The sequence below is a fragment of the Leptonychotes weddellii genome, chromosome 12 (genome assembly GCF_054177405.1).
Source record: "Leptonychotes weddellii isolate Sample4059 chromosome 12, ASM5417740v2, whole genome shotgun sequence".
NCBI lineage: Eukaryota > Metazoa > Chordata > Mammalia > Carnivora > Phocidae > Leptonychotes > Leptonychotes weddellii.
This window is the reverse complement of record NC_138380.1, coordinates 11932508-11951136: the sequence shown is the minus strand read 5'-3', so window position 1 is coordinate 11951136 and position 18629 is coordinate 11932508. Positions and strand designations below refer to the sequence as shown.

Here is an 18629-nt window from a genome sequence, read left to right as displayed (position 1 = left end):
CCCCGTCAGGTGACCAGCCACACACTGCTCTGGTGGTTAGAAGGGCAGAGCTGACTGGCAGGCTCTCCATAGCCAATCTCCCAAGCTGTAGCAGCAGGTTCTTTCCATCATGCCTGACCATCAAAAAGTCAGAACTCAGGCTCTCTCCTCTTCCTTCCTGGGAGTGGGCAGACTTGTATGCACGTGGTATTTGTGTTGAAGAAGAAACACTGGCAGCAGAGAATTCTGGTTCCTAAAACATTCTTCCCTCTTTTGTTGGATGGGAAATTCCATTCTGTTCCACACCAGCTTATGCATTGAAAATTCTGTATCTTTAAAAAAAGATTTGAGGAACAGAACTGTGTTTTGATGTTAACAAATTGTACGAACACAAGACTTAAGAAATAAGAGTAGATGTTGCCATGATGGTGTGGCTACTTGAAGGCTGCAAATTCTCCTGTAGAGGGAGAACAAGAGCTAATTTTAAAAAAGTTATCTCAAATAACCTAGAGACCTAGAAAAGCCTCACTGAAACCTCACTGAAAGGTGACTCACTATTATTACAAATCTAGCGACATCATCACAAATTTAAAAGCAAAAATGGCTGAAACACATAAAATAATTTATAATATGTAGAATATGCTTCAGTTCTATCAATTAAATATCGAGTCTGCAGGTAATTTCCCAGTTGGGTTTTACATGCTATGCTGAAAACCATTCCAATGAACAAAATTTCTCAAAAACAGATTGTAAAATAGGTTGATTTGTTGAATACTTTACCCCCAGTTATCAACTCATTTCCATTATTATAATACCACTATTAGAAAGGAAGAAGAGGAATTATATCCCCCATTTGCAAAAGATAAAATTAGGAGGTCAAATGATTTGTCCACATTACGCATTTGACTGAAGGAAAGAAAATCTAGACTATTTTCTAGTTCATTTCCCCTTTCAAACCACCAAACAATTACATGGGGGCACGTGTCGCTGAACTTTCCTGAATTTGAGGGCTTCGTGCCATTGTTTCACCCAGCATTTTGTCCACAGCTTCTACTTGTGACTAGAGGCCGGTTCTTCTTACATACATTCTAGCTGATTTCTGGGGGTTGGTTAGTAACCGACAACTATCAGAATGTAGCTGGCCTTAACATCCGTTTTCCGTAATAAGAGCCTGTGATGCGGGTCCAAGCAGTCACTGACATGAACACACTCTTTCATCTAGGAGTGACCTGTCCACTCTCTGACTGCCAGTAGAGTCCAGCTGACTACCAGAGGACACTGGTATGTACCAACAAACAACAGATTGCTAAGGACTAGCTGACTGAACCCCCAGATCGCAGGCTGATAATTATTAGTGACTATCTGAGTACCTGTTATAGGCCAGGTGCCTCACTGAATGCTTGACGTACATTTGCATCTAAGCCTCATAATAACTATAAGGCAGGTGCTATTACTTCTCTTAATTTATGGAGGAGCAAGCTGGGGGTTTAGAATGGTGAAGTAATTTGTCTGATATCTCACAGCTAGAAAATGGCACCGTTAAAATACAAGTTCAGGGGTGGTTTGTCTTAACAATGAACACACCCCTAAATAATTTTCAATAATTACCAGTTTGTTTTCCCATTCTGAATATTATTACTAATTGGACTGCAGATAGTGATACCATCTCTTTCTAAGGATTCCTTCTACCAAGCAAGTAATCATGGTATTGTGAGTCAAAAGATCAAGGAAGGGTAAAAGAATTATTACCTCATATTTAAAGTTAAAAAGTCTGTGAAGGGAGTATGGCATTGATGAAAAAAAATAGCCACATTACTAAGACCTCGGAGAGCCAAACATGAAGAACATAACCACAGAGGGCTATTATGTTAATAGCCTCTAGAAATCTATAAACATTTACACTACCTTTGCTTATGGTTTGAGTACATTATGGTTTGAAGGTTGCTATTTTTTCCAGTATTTTAATACATTTCTTTAAAGCAATTTTCAACATTCTAATTAGTAGTCACTGTATCTTGCAGAATCTAAATCTCATTAAAGGAAGTCAGTGTGAAAATAGGATTTACTTATAAATCTTTATTTTAAAAAATGGCTAGACTTTAATCTATTAAGTGAGAATATCAAAAGTGATAAAACTCTGTCAAATCTTATATACCACATTAAAAAACAACTTCAAAAAATCTTCAGATGGGGACGCCTGGGTGGCTCAGTTGGTTAAGCGTCTGCCTTCAGCTCAGGTCATGATCCCAGGGTCCTGGGATCAAGTCCCGCATCGGGCTCCCTGCTCCGCGGGGAGCCTGCTTCTCCCTCTGCCTCTGCCTCTCTCTCTCTCTCTCATGAATAAATAAATAAAATCTTTAAAAAAAAAAAATCTTCAGATGTTTCCCATTAGTTATAATTAGACACTCCACTTTGTTGTAGTGTTCTACTCTACAAACTTAAATGTTAGCCTTAAAAAACAAACAAAACCCCACAAAACAACCTCCCAAAGTACAAACTCTTACCAAGAAACTCCAAATCAGACACCAATAAAGCCAACCCTGAAGATCATCCTACCATTGTCTACTCTTTCTAATGGAATGCAGTTCTTATTCCATAAACAGACTTCAGGTCCAGGAATAAAAAAAGACAAAAAGAATTCAAGAGTTTACAGATCAATACAATTAAACTCTTTCTATATATGTCCCTGAAATCATGGAGAAATTCAAGGAAAGATGGGGGTAATAGGCAATGGATCTGCTTTTGGGGAAAAAAGCATATTCCTTCTTGTATATCTGGAAATTATCTATTATCCCACCTCCTATCCTATTTTATTTGAGGTAAGAATTATTTGAAGTGAAATATCCAGAATACTATGTGACTTTGAAAATCTCAGTATATTAACTTAATTATTGCCTGAAAAATCAGAGGCCAAAAATGAAGCTTTTTTTTTTCCAGGTTGAGAATAATCTAAGTTCTATTTTCCATTTGACTTTATTTAAGATTAAGGTAGAGAACATTTGGGAAGGCCCTGTGATTTTAGATACCTCAAATATCAAGATTTGTTTATTTGAAAGCTAAGGATTTTATTAACTAGTTTTAAGATACTACCTAATTATTATCTTTTATTCCCGAATTGAATGTATATCAGTGGCTGTTACACATATAACAATCTTCTTAAAGATAAAATATGCTATGAAAAATTGATATGCACAGAAATCAATCACTGTTTTAGATGTGGGGGGGCAGTCACCTGAAACCAGAGTAAGTCTCATTCTTTCTTTGTGGTGACCTTTCAGGAAGTTTGAAAAGTATGATAAACATTCCGGCACAGACACACTGGACTTCTTAAATTCTTAAGAGAAATTATCACAGGAGAGATGAAAAATTGAGTAAAATAAAAAGTGCTCTAGAAATGCTTAATAATTCTCAATCTAATAAGACTGTAACTGACAAAATGTTTTAGTCATGGAGTACCCATTTCATAATATTAAAAAGAAAAAAAGCAGCTCATTTCCTTAAATTGAAGGACTCACTTGAGACAGAGGCCGTTTACACTGGTGTGTTAAACAGTCACTATTTAAAGAGGAAAATTTAACTAATGCTTTAGTATGTCAATGGCTAGGACAATATTTAATATCTGAAAATAACCTAAAGCATTTGATTAAATGCTGTGATCCCTAAACTACTTAAAATCAAGAAGAAAAATCGTAGTCCTCATCACTGACCAGTAAAACTTCTAAAATGTAAAACAAATTTTACAAAAAGGGTGCCTGCTGAAAAAGGAGATCAACTTTAATAAAAATATCTGGGGGTTGACGTTTTAGGAGTAAAAGCAGTCAGTCACAAGAGAATGAACGTCCTTCTGTTTCAATTACCTAGTTAGAGAGGTTAACTCTACGTATGGTTAGAAAAATGATGTTTTTCTTTATTTGGAGAACATATCTAAAATGAAGTACAAAACCAACCACAGAAAGGGAGACTACACTACCATATGTCATTCTACTGCTCCCTACTTGTCTGCATCCGTGCCACCTAAACACCTCGCCCTACCAGACTGTTCCTGTTCTTCCACCAACACTTCCAGTGGGCTCAGTTTGGCAAGAAAACTACTAGGTGACCCTTTGGAGGTACAAGGGAACATGTGAGAGGGCATAAAGGAGTTTCTGAGCAGTTCTCAGTGCTCAGCAATGCCCTCTGGCAAAAGAGATTGAAAGGAGTCAAATGCAGATAGATGGAGGCTGGGAAGTGGTCAGTGTGGGGAGTTGTTGGGGGGTGTGAAAAGAGGAGTGAGCAAAGAAAGGACAATATGAGTGAAACAAGTATGCTGGGGAACTATAGAAAGAGCTATATCAATAAAAAGATCCTTTGACTCTTGTGCCTAAAAATGCCCCAAACCTTTCGGCATTCCACAGACCAATGCAAAAACTTTGTTAGCTACATGTTTGCTGTTCAGTTTGTGATAAACAAGACCCTATTCAGTAATTACTAATAATCATATCTTTAATATCACTAGAGGATTTAGAAATCCTACACTTTAATGTTTTCCAACATGTTCCATTCTTTTATGCCTTTCTCATTCTTATTTTTGAAAACAGGAGAGAGGTATCTTTTCCATTACTCTTGCCTAATTGAAAGGCATGAATCAATTTTGAACAACATGAATGGTATTACTTATTTCAAACTACCCAGATGAGGGGGGCAAAAGGTATGCAATGCTTCCTACTGAGAAGTTTTCCTGGATGAAATCTCATCCGTCCAAATTAATAAAGTATTTTAAAAATTTACTTGTGGCACTTAAAAACTAAATCATCATTAAAGTCTTCCCAATTTTCTTCTTTATTGGCTTCAAAGTATGGTATTTACACAGATGTTGTCTGTGTGCCTGAATAACCCCAAACTGTCAGTTATATTTAAAAATCATCACAGTTCCAAACTGAACAAATGAAAATGTATTTAAGAGGCTGGCTTTTGCTACTGACTCTGAAGTAGAGATGGTAATTTCTTTGATAAGATGACAGTGATACTGCTTCTTTCATTTTTGGTTCCGAGTAAGATTTTGGCTCACAGTAAGAATATACTGACTGCCACAGTACAGTCATTTTCTGCACAAGAAAATTTAAGTATTAGAAAGCACTAACAAATATTTCATACCGTGGACTACAAAAAAAAAAAAAAAGACTGGCCTTCACTCATAATAAGAACCTTGCTGGGCAAAGAATATAAGGAGCACAGAAATTTTATGACACATGCATAAAGTGATTGTTAAAACAGGCGTCATGAGAGGTAAGTATAATCTGAAGTAATAATTTTTAAGAAGTCCATTACCTGGTTGTTTGGCAACTAAAATATCTAAACAAACAAACCCCAAACTTCTCACAGAATTCTGTGAAGCTTTTTTAGGGGAGGAGGAAATAATGCATTTGTAAGGAAATTCAATTTCTACGTGTGGGGAAGTATTATTTAAAAGGAACTCCAATTTTTAATATTTGCCCAGTAAAAATCCAAAGTTCAACCATATTACTCATGTCAAACATGTCACTCCTCAGCAATATCTTTGGTTACCTGCACCCATAGTTAATAAAAAGAAATTCAGTCTATTGCTTTGAGGGAATAAAGGACATCCATATTTTCCAAATTGTAATAAAAAATAGTTACAGAAAAAAATATTAAGAAAAAAAATAACTTATCCAACTCTAGTGACTTCTTAAATTAGATCTGTTTGGATTAACTTGCCTAACACAGGCTAATCTACTGTCACCTTCCACCTGCAAATCCATGCGCAGGAGTGGTGCTGTTCGTGGGAATCTCTAATGGACATATGATAGCTAATAACAAAAGGTGCATGAGAAAAGTTTAACTGAAGTTTAATAATTAGAATAAGCCAGTAAACAAATCTGGAACAGGAAGTAAAGCCTCTGGAAGAGGCACTGCAAAGTTTAGCAATGTCTGTGCATTTTATAAAACGCTTGGATATTGAAAATCCAATGCTAAGTTTACACTTTAGATTGGGAAATAATTATATCTAGTCTTTAAAAACCTGCACATTCTTTGGTTCATCTTTTTAAAAAAAGACCTTATTCAATTGAGCAAATATATAAGCAAACTATATTTTCATTTCCTTGGTCCCTACTCCCCTGTACTGGCGCATTCATTTAACTTCTTTCAGTGGACAGGAAACGCACCATATCCCCCCGCCTGGATGGGTGTTTTTGGAGAAGCACAAGCATATAGACTAAAATCCTCTGTTTGGAAGCCAGCCCGATTCAAGGAGGGTTCTGATGCACTGCGGTGAATTTTTGGCAATGAGCGGGCCAGCAGCTCAATAGAGGCGAGAATCTAAAAAAAGAAGAAAAAAAAAAAGAAAAAAGAAAGTAGAATGAAAATCTAGGTGGTGTTAATCTTTAGAATCCCCATCATACTTTACAAGAAAGCACGTGAAATCTTACACTGTTTTTGATATTATCCTAAATGTCTGAAAAAAATACCGAATAAACTGATTATTTTTTCCTTACAAAGAAAAGAAAATGACCAAACTCCTATAGCTTTATTTTTATTTACTTATTTATTTTTTACTCCTATAGTTTTAATTTCTGTGAAATGAATGGGGAAAGTAACCTACAGTTAGCTTTTATTTACATTTGAGATCATTTGCCAGCCTTGGAACAGTAAATAATAAAAAAATTTAAACCAATCATATGCCTATTTCTCACAGACCACAGTCCCTTTTGCGAAGAAGATGGAGTGTCAATCAGTAAAGCACTAGATGACTTCACAAACAGAATCATCAGAGCAACTCATTCCTTAAGAAACTTAGTAATGGGAAATGCCTTCCACATACATAATTAAAAGTAGGACCCCAATGACCCAGGCTGCTAGTAGCACAGGAGTGAGAAGTGACAGGTGACAATCCAAGAGTGGAGAAGACAGGCAAACTACAGATAGACACCAATACACAGAACGTAGAAACTCCGCATAGTTTAAGGTACAGAGAAACGGGTTATGACTCTTGAAGGCAGACAGTATGATAATGGATATTCATAATCATGAGACATACGTGGAAAAGGCTTGGCACGATGCCTGGCATATAGTAAGTACTCAATAAAACTTCAGCAGCCATTACTATTATTATTTTTCTGAGCTACCAAAACTTTTTTAAAAGTTAAACTGTAATCTGTATGATTAGTATAAGGCAAAGAAGCAATGTTACAAAACATTTTAAATTACAAGCATAACACACAAATAAAAATTCAAATAATACAGAAAAAGTATAAGTCCTACCTTCCAGGGGTAACCACTGTTAAAGAGTCTATACTTTCTTCTGGACCTTTCCTATGCATAAACATGCACATATGAAAACAGAGCCCATCCCCACCCTCATCACCATTTAAAGTGGTATCATACTACACATATTTTTCTGCATTGCTTTTCTTTCCCCTCACTAACATCCATGCTATCTAGACAGCTACCCTGATCGTTATGTCTTTAATTTTTTCTATTATGGTAAGCATTTTTGTATATATCTGAGCACTTGTGGAAGCAGATTCTGCAGCATACATTTTTAGGAGTGGAATTACCAGAGCAAAAAGTATATATATTTTAAGTTTATGAATTCTACCAAGTCCTTTCAAAAGGCCAAACCAATTTACATTCCCAACAACACTGTTAAAAAATTTATAAGGAGGGCTCTTCCTTACTTCCCAACACTGTTCCCAATGCTAGATATTGCCAATCTGAGAAAATCAAAAAGTATTTCACTGTTACTCTGCATTTTACTGACTATCACAGAACTTTTAACATCCTAAATTCATTCACCATTTGTATTTCTTTGTGAATCACCAGCTCCATATCCTTTGCTCATTTTCTATTGATTTTTTTTTTTACTTATTGGTTTGTAGGAGGCCTTTGGATAATACCAATATTTATACTTTGTTATACATGCTACAATTATTTTACCTTACAATATTACTTTTATTACATAGAAGTTTAAAGACTTCTAATGTAGTCAGACTTGCTATCTTTTCCTTTATTACTTCTGGATTTTGCCTCTTGCTTATTAGGGAAGTCTTTCCTGATACCTCAAGGTTACAAAAAATGACTTCCTATTTTTTAGTTTTGTTTTTTACATATAAATCTGAAATTTGTGTTTGCATATAGTGTGAAAAGAGATCTTATAATGAAAAATTAAAAATAATACTTAAAAGGGGTAGCCTTCAATAATCGGAAAAATTCAGATATGCATTTCATTTTCTGATACCATGCAAAGAATAAAATGTTACTTATATTTAGAAATATGAACAATTTTCCCCTTTAAAGCACTTAAAAAGTGGGCCTACAGGGGCACCTGGATGGCTCAGTTGTAGAGCATGCAACTCTTATCTTGGGGTTGTAAGTCTGAGCCCCACGTTGTGTGTAGAGATTACTTAAAAAAGTACAATCTTAAAAAAAAAAGTGGGTCTAGGAATATAATTTCCATTATTAATGTACATCAAGCATGTTAAACAGGAAACTCTAGTACCTGGACCATGAAAAGAGAATGTGGTGTAGGGTCCTGCTGATATTGGCCAACAACACTGGTCCTTTTACTTTGATAGTCTCAAGCCAGTGGTTTTCTGGGTTAAAAAAAATTACTCTTCCTCAGAGAAATAGTAACTTAGAATTCCAATATGTAAAACATGTATCTACCCACCCTGAGAGAGCCCTAGAGACTTGTTAAAATTCTAAATTCTATTTTTAATTCTTTAGATATGAACAAAAGATCCACTCATTCCTGTAACAGTGACTTCTAAGAGATCCAGCTAGGAGTGGGTATTCAAAAGCATAATAAGGTTCACAAAAGACCAACTCAGTAATTATGGTAGCTGAGTAATTATGGGAGTCAGCCCTTCCCACCTGAAAACTATACTGATTTATCAAGATCCATTTATATAGGGCTATCCGGAACTTCCTGAGCATCATAAAAAACTGAATTTATATTACAATATCTACAGAATCTAAACTTTCTAGGCTTGTTCAGGTACTTAGTTCAGTTCCTGAGGCTTACAAAAGATTAACTTAAAGGCTTCAGCCTTATACTATGAAAAGATAAAAAGCAATGGTAATTTTCCAAGAATCAGAGAAAGGCAGATAGTGCCAACAGGTGCCTTTTCTTTTTGCCCCAGGTGGAAATGCTCCTCCAAAAGACCCAGTATTAAAGGGAAGCTTGGAATTTGTTTTACCACCAGGAAGAATTAAGGCAGCAGTTCTCAAAATGTAGTCTGTGGAAAAACTATTTTCATAATAACACTAAGGTATTATCTGCCTTTTTTACTGTCATTATTTTACAAGTGTAAGTGGAGTTTTCAGAGGCTAAGTGATGTAAAATATTGCAACATAATGAACGCAGAGAATCCAGATATCTTCTTTTTGCAGAGATTTGCAAAAAAGATAAAACAATGCCATTCTTTTCACTAATTCTGTTGTCTGGGAAAATACAGTTCTTTTTCATATAAACGTTAACATGTAATGACTTTATTATGTTTAAATAAACTTTTTAAAACTTAGTTTTCATTTCTAAAATGGCAATTATTACTTACATAAACAAAAGCTCTTTGGGGGTCTTCAATAATTTTTGAGTGTGTAAAAGGGTTGTGAGACCAAAAAGTTTAAGAACTGCTAGACAAAAGCGAAGTCTTTCTGAATATTCTGTACTGGGATTCCGAGTTTTTAGATATCCCACCATTCAACCTTTATATAATCATCTTTATGTCATTACTTATCAGATGCCTGCACATAATCACATGGAATCCAAATCCACAAAATACAAACTGTGTCCTCTAGAAACTATTTAAAAATCTGCATCTGAGTATTAGTCTGTCCTCTTAAGTAACATATAAAGCTGCTTCTTACTTGGGGAAAGAGTGGCCTCTCATCTCTTTTCTTTTTTAGGCACTCTGCCATCAATCTCTTCATGGCTTTTGGACAGTTACTCCGTACCTTACTGAGATCTGGAGAAAGATATCCTCGTCCCACCATAAAAATTATCTGGGGAGAGAAAAAAATCATACAACCTTGTATGATAAGTTGAAAAATACATAAACATTGAAAATTCAACAAGCTGTGCATTTATGTGTACTTTTCTGCATGTACACTGTACTTCAATAAAGTTAAAAACACAATGCTAGTATTCTGATTCCTATACATCATATCGTGGGGAACCAACACTTAATTGGGCTGTAAGCTGAAATCTTCAGGACCTGTGGACTATTGTAAAGGTCTCCTAATTGCTCCCCAGGCTTCCAGTCTCTCCTTATGCAATCCATTTCCCACTGCCAGGGTAATCATGAGACACACATTGGATTGTGCCTCTTTTTCCACTTAAAAAAGGAATTTATTGAGTACTTGTTGGGCATCACACTAAGTCCTTTATATATATATATATATATGTAGCAGGAACCAAAAAAGTTCACCTTTTAGCAGTTGTTTTGGCATCTGCATTTTAAATTCATTTGTTGAGGGAATGGAAGAAATGGGGCATTTAGTTATGTAGGTCTGAGAATCAGAGCCTCCTCTAAAAAAAAAAAAAGGTAAACCACTTGGGAATTAAATTTTCTGTTTAATAAAGTAAAAAGGCTTGTCTTCCCTGGGTGCAGAGATGTATACTTTTTCTGATTTCTTAATTTTTAAATTTTTGGCTCTTTTTAGAATGGACAGAGACAGACTTTAGGAGTCTCGGGACTCTGTAAAGAGAAAGGGGTTTTGATCTTAAGAGGGAACAGGTCCAACATGCACAGACTAGAGGCTAGGTGGAGAGAGCCAGTAAGAGATCCCCTGTTATAGATAGGGCAGAGCTTACAAACTGTAGGGAGAGTCAAGTCTGATATCCTAACTTTCTATTATTTCCTGTTTGGTGCTGTAGTAACTTTTGTTGAACTATATAAGCTGATTTGCCCGAGCTCCACTGAAGTGGAGGTGTAAAGCTTATCCTCCTTTCCCATTGCCCCTGTCAGAACTGCCCTTCTCTTACTTTATAAAAAGCACACCCCTTACTACCCACATGAAATTTAACTATAGTACACATTGCTCCAAGGTGTAAAACTGCTGGGGTAACAATGGGACACTTCCAGATACCGGTATATAACTAGGCTCTAATGAATGGGTAGCAAATCCCTTCGCAAGACAGCTGGTTTCCAATTCTTTGCTTTCAGCAAAATTAACTGAATTGTCAGCTAATTGTAAAACTTACTGACAAGTTATTATGTCATTTTTGGTATATTCTAGAAATGAGTTCAAATAACTGAATGATATATGTATGGTAAAGAATCAATCTTGCCCAGAGAGAGGGCTGGCCTTTGCCTTTGGCTCATGGGAGGTAATCCCTAAACCTCTGACATGTCCTGCCTGATAAGAGTCCTTTTGTTTACCTGGGAGCCTTGGGCTATGACAGATAGTCCTTGCTATCAAAGTGATTTATAGAAGGGATGTTGAGTCAGGTAGCATCAGCTAAAACTAAGTAAGGTCAGCCACAGAGGTGGTCAACCATATTGACTTAACCCAAGCCCCGGTGATAACCCTGGATTCGAGTGAATTGGTTGGCAATACTCTACACACTGTCACACACGGCTGCCAGGAGAATTCAGTGCTGTCCACAGTTACACTGGGAGGAGACACCTGGGACCTCCACATGTGGAACTCTCCTGGATTCTGCCCTATATGCCTCTTCACTCAGCTGTTGTGATAAATGGTAACTCTAAATACTAACAACCTGGAGGGAGTTCTGAGACTTACTGAATGGCTGAATCTGAGTATGGTCTGGGGGACCACTGACCTGTGCATCTGGGTACAACAAACGCCTGATTTTTCCCATCTTTGTATCTACTTGAACAATAGTTCTCAGTGCTTACTGCTTTAAAAATAAAAGAAGGAAAGGAACTGATGCTATCCTACCTCATTTTAGCAAAAGCCTATTTATCCATAAACATGAATGAACTGAAAAGAAAAGCCATATGTTGTTCATGAAGACACACATTTCCAATAAAATTTTACCTTCTATGTCTCTATATATCAACACTTACATTTTCATCAGTTATATATTAATAATTATTAACAACAGTATAATTCAGAATTTTAAAAATTAACATTCAAAGACTGAAGTCACAGGAAAGATTCTAAAGTAGAATCTTTTTTTCTGTTTAATAAAGTAAAAAGGCTTGTCTTCCTTGGGTGCAGAGATGTATACTTTTTCTGATTTCTTACTTTTTAAATTTTTGGCTCTTTTGAGAATAGACAGAGACAGACTTTAGGAGTCTTGGGACTCTGTAAAGAGAAAGGGGTTTTGATTTTAGAGGGAACAGGTCCAACATGCACAGACTAGAGGCTAGGTGGAGAGAGCCAGTAAGAGATCCCCTGTTACAGACAGGGCAGAGCTTATAAACTTTCTAAATTCTAAATTTAAATACATATTTTTTTTAAATTTTAAACTTTTTTAAATTCTAAATTTAAATACATATTTTTTGTTGCGGAGATGTAACTTCAGTGATCAGTAAAAGCCTCGAAAGCATAAAATATGTTAAAAATGTTTCTTCAAAAAGTTCCAAAAATTAATGAATCTATTTTTTAAACAAGTGATGGTAGGTATCAAGTCAGAATGGCTTTTAGATTTCACTGGATACACTGAAAAGAAGGCTATAATAGCTTTATTTTGAAATGTTAATATAATACAAAGGAAATCACATTCTTTGCAATTATTTAAACTTAAAGGGAAGATTTTTTTTTTTTTTAAAGATTTTATTTATTTTTTAGAGAGCGAGCGACAGGGAAACAGCATGAGAGGGGAGAGGGTCAGAGGGAGAAGCAGGCTCCCTGCTGAGCCGGGAGCCCGATGTGGGACTCGATCCCAGGACCCCGGGATCATGACCTGAGCCGAAGGCAGACGCTTAACCATCTGAGCCACCCAGGCGCCCTTAAAGGGAAGAGTTAACCCGGATAATACATGTATAGAAGATTTAAGTGGCGCAGACGCAGTAAAATCAGTAGTTCAATTTGAAATTTGGGGACTGACTGGTTCCTTTCATTACAATCCACATTCAGCCCTCCCGGCATCTCCGCCCCTTCATTTACTCCTCTCTGTGTTACTGGAGCAGTGTCTGCTCATCACCCCCTGCACTGCCTCAAGAGATTGGTAAAACTCCACTAACAGCACGGCCTGTGTTTCATTCATCTTTGTATCCCTCTATATCCCACAGTGCTTTGCACATAGTTTTGAAAATTTTTTATTAAAATAATTTGTGTGTTGATAAGACACTGGTACTTAAAATTTCCTATCTCTTGTCTCTTGAGGTATTATGCTTAGAACCCAGCCACCGGGAGAAAAACAAAAAAAAAGAAGCCCGCCACCAGGCTGTAACCAAGTCCATGCTTTCTATGAAGAAGTCCCCACAGAAAGGCCCATGTGGAGAAGAACTGAGGCCCCCAGCTCTTGGCCCTGACCAAGCTTCCAGTGGACAGTTAGCACCACACCTTGTAGGATGTGTGAATGAGTCATTTTGGAAGTGGATCCTTTAACACCCAATGAATACACCCTAGGCTCTACCATGTGACACAGAAATAAACCTTCCTTACTGACAGCAGCCCAAACTGCAGCTTCAGAATTTGCTTCAGCCACTACATTTTGGGTGGTTTATTATACAGTAATAGTAACTGAGATATACTTAAAATAAGACAAAAGTTGTGTGTTATTTTCTTCTAAGATGACACAGCACTTCTGCTCCAAGAAAAGAAAGAAGACAGAGTGTCAATATACCCAGCTCAAATGAGTGCGTTATTAATCCCAACGCAGAAAAGCTGCACTGAAGAGGGAAGATTAGTGTGGTTAGAGAGTGAAACAGAAGGATAAAGAGGGGGAAAATGACAGCAATTTCTCAGACTTCAGCACTAGAGTAAGAAAACAAAAGATAAGCTATTCTGCAAAGTAACATAGGTATGGCCATCCCCTGAGGAGCTAAGAGATGTGCTTTAGGAACGAATCTGATCTTTATAACTACAAGGAATTCTTTAGTCCAATTTCTCATTTTTATTAAAAAAAAACACACCACCATTTCATTAGATTAAGAGGTTATGATAAAACATAAAACATTCACACTTTTTTTTTCTTTGGATTGGTGATTCTCAACTTTGGTATAAATCAAAGTCACCTGGGAAACTTATTAAATGTAAGTGCTTGGCTCCTACTCCATGGAATTAGAATCTGCTCCAGTTATCTCCATTTTTATTTATTTATTTTTTTGAGAGAGGGGGAGAGAGAGAGTGTGTGTGCATGCATGTGAGGGAGCGGGGGGGGGGGCGGCAAATGAAGAGGAAGAGAGAGAATCCCAAGCACATTCCATGCTCAGCATGGAGCCCGAAGTGGGGCTTGATCTCATGATCCTGAGATCATGACCGGAGCCTAAATCAAGAGTCAGATGCTTAAAAGACTGAGCCACCCAGGCACTCCAGCATCTCCATTTTTAAACAAATTACCCAGGTAACTACAGCAAAAAAATATAAATATTATTTAACCACAGTTTATATGGTCGATCATCGTTTTCTAATATATTAACTGTGGAATTGCTGCAATCTCTCTCTCTCCACACACACACACACACACACACACACACACACTCTTTTTAAATCCTGAGGTATACAATGTAATAATGTCAGTAAAGACAATTCCTTTTTCTTGGTCAGTGTGAACTGAATGTGGCTGGGACAGAAAAGGCAAAGAGCTGCATGAGGTTCTGTTAGGGACTTTGGGGAAGGACAGAGAACAGGAACTTAGGAAGAAAGAAGTAAAAAAATTCCCTCCTATTAGACTCACTATAGAAAAATGAAAGCATGATATCAGTCTTTCCATTTACCTAGTTTTAAAAATTAAAAAAGGAGAAACCTTAATAATTTAAAAGAATTGGACATAAAGAAGCGCAGAGCTGAGTGCCTGCTCAGCACAAGCTGTGACAGAATAGAAGGCACAAAGCCCAGACGCCACGGCAGCAGAGCTCTTTCTTCTGGTTTGTGCGGTCAAGAGGTGTGGGCGATCTCCACTGTGGCAGCTCTAGTGTCTAGTCAGAACATCAGGAACTGCACTTCGGGACCACACTTGGCACTGACGTTTCAAGGAAGGCCTTACATGTTGCTATCACTGCCAAGAGTCCTCCAAAGGTTTCCAAAACTGGTAACAAAGATCAAGATATCCAACCTTTATGCCTACTCAGGACTCAACACTTCTACAGCAAACTGGAGTCTTTATACAAATAGTAAAATAAACCCCAAGAGACAGTAAATATTTACCTGGTCCCTGTTGTTGATGTTTGAATAAGGTAACTGTCCGGTCATCAATTCATATAGAACAATCCCAAATGCATAGACATCTGACTGAAAGCTATATGGGTTTTTATCTTGCATTCGGATCACTTCTGGTGCCTGTTAGAACACACACAAAAAAAATATTCTTGTTTATTCTTCAACTAAAAAGACTGAAAAGCAAATTATTGCAATTCCCAGAACAATGCTTTTGTTATTAAATAATCCCTCTAATATGCAATCAGTTCTCTTATTAATGGGCAAAGAAATAAAACTGATTAAGAAAAAAAATGCTCAGTAAGCTCTGAAAGAGGCAGTATTACTAAGACTTTATAATTTTATCAACCAACCTCTTTCTGCACAAAATGCTGTCATTGCTATCTGAATCTGTCCCAGGACTAGCCCTATCAAGAATCAGTTACCGTTTCCCATTCCTGATTCAGTAAAGAAATACCAGATCTGTGGTCCTAACATGTTTGGGAGTAGCACAACCACTACGCTAAATGCCTCAGAATTTAAGTTTTCCCATTGGTACAATGGTTTGCGTCTCAGGGCACCTTCAAGACTGACAAACTCAAACCCCTTCCCTGCTTCCAAAAGCATTATCAACATGCCATGGATGCTTTATTAACAAAAGCGAGAGAGAGGAGGTTGATTTAGAAGACAGTATAAAGAATCTTGGCCTCTTGCTTCTTGGACAAAGATATAGACCAAACCATATTTGCTACATTTTTATACATTTTACTCACTGTATTCTACCACTTAATTTCTTATTGGCTGTGTTCATGGAATACAATAAATGGTCGGCTAAATATAAACTTAAAAGAGTTCTTCACCTTGCATTTTTCTGTATTGTTTCATTTGGAAGAATGTTTCACTAGAGAAATTGCAGAGTGTAAGTAAAAGCTCTGTGAAAGCATTACTTAGATATGTAAACCTGAACTAACTGCATAAATGGCTGGAGGGCGTGGGACTAGTGGTCACTGGTCAGACTGTCTCACAAGGCAGGCCATGGCACTCAGCCTCACCTGCAAATCACAATCACCTGTGTACTCATTAACCTCTCAATGTCCAGACTACATTCCAGCCCAATAATATAACAACAGAATCTGGGGATGGGATCCAAGCATTGCTGATTTTTACAGCTCCCCAGATGATTTTAATGTCCAACCAAGGTTGAGAACCACTGACAGAAGATGTGTGGGAGATCCTGATGAAGGATGGTGTGTGTGTGGCGGGGGGGGGCGGGGAAGGAGAAGATTTTTGTCTACTTGCTTTTGTCAAACATTTTATTGCTGACTGGTTTTAGTAATACAGTACAAAATAAACCACATACAACTGTGATGTGATGAACAAGTTAGAATACTGAGAGGCTGGTTATGATCCAGGTATAATTTTAAAAGCCAGAACACAATTTTGAGAGTAACAGAGTAATAAGTAAAATTTAATAAATAAAAAGAACTAAACGTCTTTTTAAAATTTAGTTTTACTTCTACTGTTATTGGTATATGGCTTGATGAAAAGCTGTATGTCACCTATTTACAAGAAATGCATCATTGATCCTCAATTAATTTAGTGATTTAATTTGTAAAAATTTTCATAAAGATTTCTTTCCCCTCTAAGATAAATAAAACAAGGTTGACAAGAATTCAGAGAATTACATAACTTTAGTTCTGACCAAACTCTTCTTTATTAGTCTATGGATGCTCCATATTTGTTTTTGAAGGCAGTATCAACCCAAAAGGATTTATTCAACAGTTAAGTGTACTACTGGCTAATCTCTTGTATTAAAGCTCAGCTTGATGGAATAAAGGATGAACCAATCTACCTAGGTATCAACAAAAAATAAATTAGAAGAAAATATAAAACTTTATGTATAATAATCTGCTAACTGTATAAACTAAGGTTTTTGAAAAAGGAAAAACCCGGAGACTTAACTGAGCCTTTCTCCCACACTAGTTAAAATAAACACACCTTTAAAAAAATAAAAAAATAAAAAAATAAACACACCTTTAAAACATGTATCAATTGTTTCTTTTTACTTTTAGGTTTTACAATTTCAGTACTTAGTGTCTGCCAGCCTGGCCCTTCCTAGGATATACTGCTATCTTGTAACAAGATGTGTGCTTAAATGTGCATGAGATCCAGATTACAATGATTAATTAGCCTCTTGTTTATAAAATGATTAAAACAATGAAAATATATTAAAGAAACAAACCTAGCTAGCTCTAATTACTGAATCTTAGAAACAAAAAAGGCATTAGAAATCCACTAGTCCAACCAATATTAAAGATGGAGAGACGTGGAGGAGGTTAAGAAAAGTGCAGGCTGAGAGTCAAGTAGAACACTAGAGTACAAATCTAATTCTAAGTCCAATGTGCCCCTTCCACCTTGTCACTTGCCTTCACTCCAGTTATTTTTTTTTAATTTAAGTTCAATTAGCCAAGGTATAGTACATCATTGGTTTTTGATATAATGTTCAATGATTCATCAAATTGGGTGATGGGTATTAAGAAGGGCACGTGATGTGATGAGCACTGGGTGTTACACTCCAGTTATTATTACAAGAAATCATAGCTTAATTTAACCTTATGTTTACTTGACTAATTCAGATGTCTATCTTGGAATTCCCCTTTTGGAGACTGCTACAGATTCAGTGAATTTATGCAGACGTGGCTTCAAGAGCTCTTGCAGCATCTCTGTTTCCAGATTCAATTATTTAAAGTTTCAAATTGCACTGAGTTTGGGGACATTCCGTATTCAGCTGAGAGCAGCGGTTCTCAAACTTTTTGGTCTCAGGACTCTTTTAGTTTTGAAAATTACTGAGGACCCCAAGGAACTTTTATGTGGATTATATTTATGGGTATTTATCATATTTAAACATAACTGGGAAACTGTTAAAATATTTAGTAATTTCATAAATAATAAAACAACAGCCATCTTTAGATGTTAACATAGATCACCCATTTTTAATGAAAAGTGTATTTTCAAAACCAAAAAAGGTTCAGTGAGAAGAACAGTACTGCAATTCTCTTTGACTGGTTTAAGAGCAGCCAGTTATGGTCACATATTTGCTTCTGCATTCGATCTATTGTGATATGTCATTCTGGTTGAAGAATATGAAGAAACATCTGGTCTCATATGGGGATGACCTTTGGAACCTCCAAAAGGGTCTCTTAGGGCCCCTTTTGAGAACTGTTAGCTTAGAGGATGATTCGTATACCTGCCCTTTTCACAGCCTGCTGAAAGTAATTGCACAGAAGTTTTCATTCCCTTCTTTTCCACAAAGCAGAAATAGGATAAAGAAAAAGCTATGCAGGGCTGCACATGGCTGATGGTGTTAAAATTCTTTTTTT

The 18629-nt window shown here is 36.6% G+C and overlaps 1 protein-coding gene across 4 annotated transcripts in view; it reads right to left on the bottom strand.

Annotated features, from left to right (window-relative positions):
• Positions 1-209: 209 nt before the first annotated feature.
• BRAF (B-Raf proto-oncogene, serine/threonine kinase) overlaps positions 210-18629 on the bottom strand; it is a 172453-nt gene continuing 154033 nt past the window's right edge. For all 4 annotated transcript variants that reach the window (XM_081799992.1, XM_081799991.1, XM_081799989.1 and 1 more), the window contains 4 exons: positions 15262-15393; positions 9847-9981; positions 6144-6297; positions 210-436 (listed from right to left, as the gene is read on the bottom strand). In XM_081799992.1, the coding sequence (XP_081656118.1) occupies positions 414-436; positions 6144-6297; positions 9847-9981; positions 15262-15393 (444 nt within the window). In that variant the 3' untranslated portion in view covers positions 210-413. The remainder of the gene's footprint in view (positions 437-6143; positions 6298-9846; positions 9982-15261; positions 15394-18629) is intronic.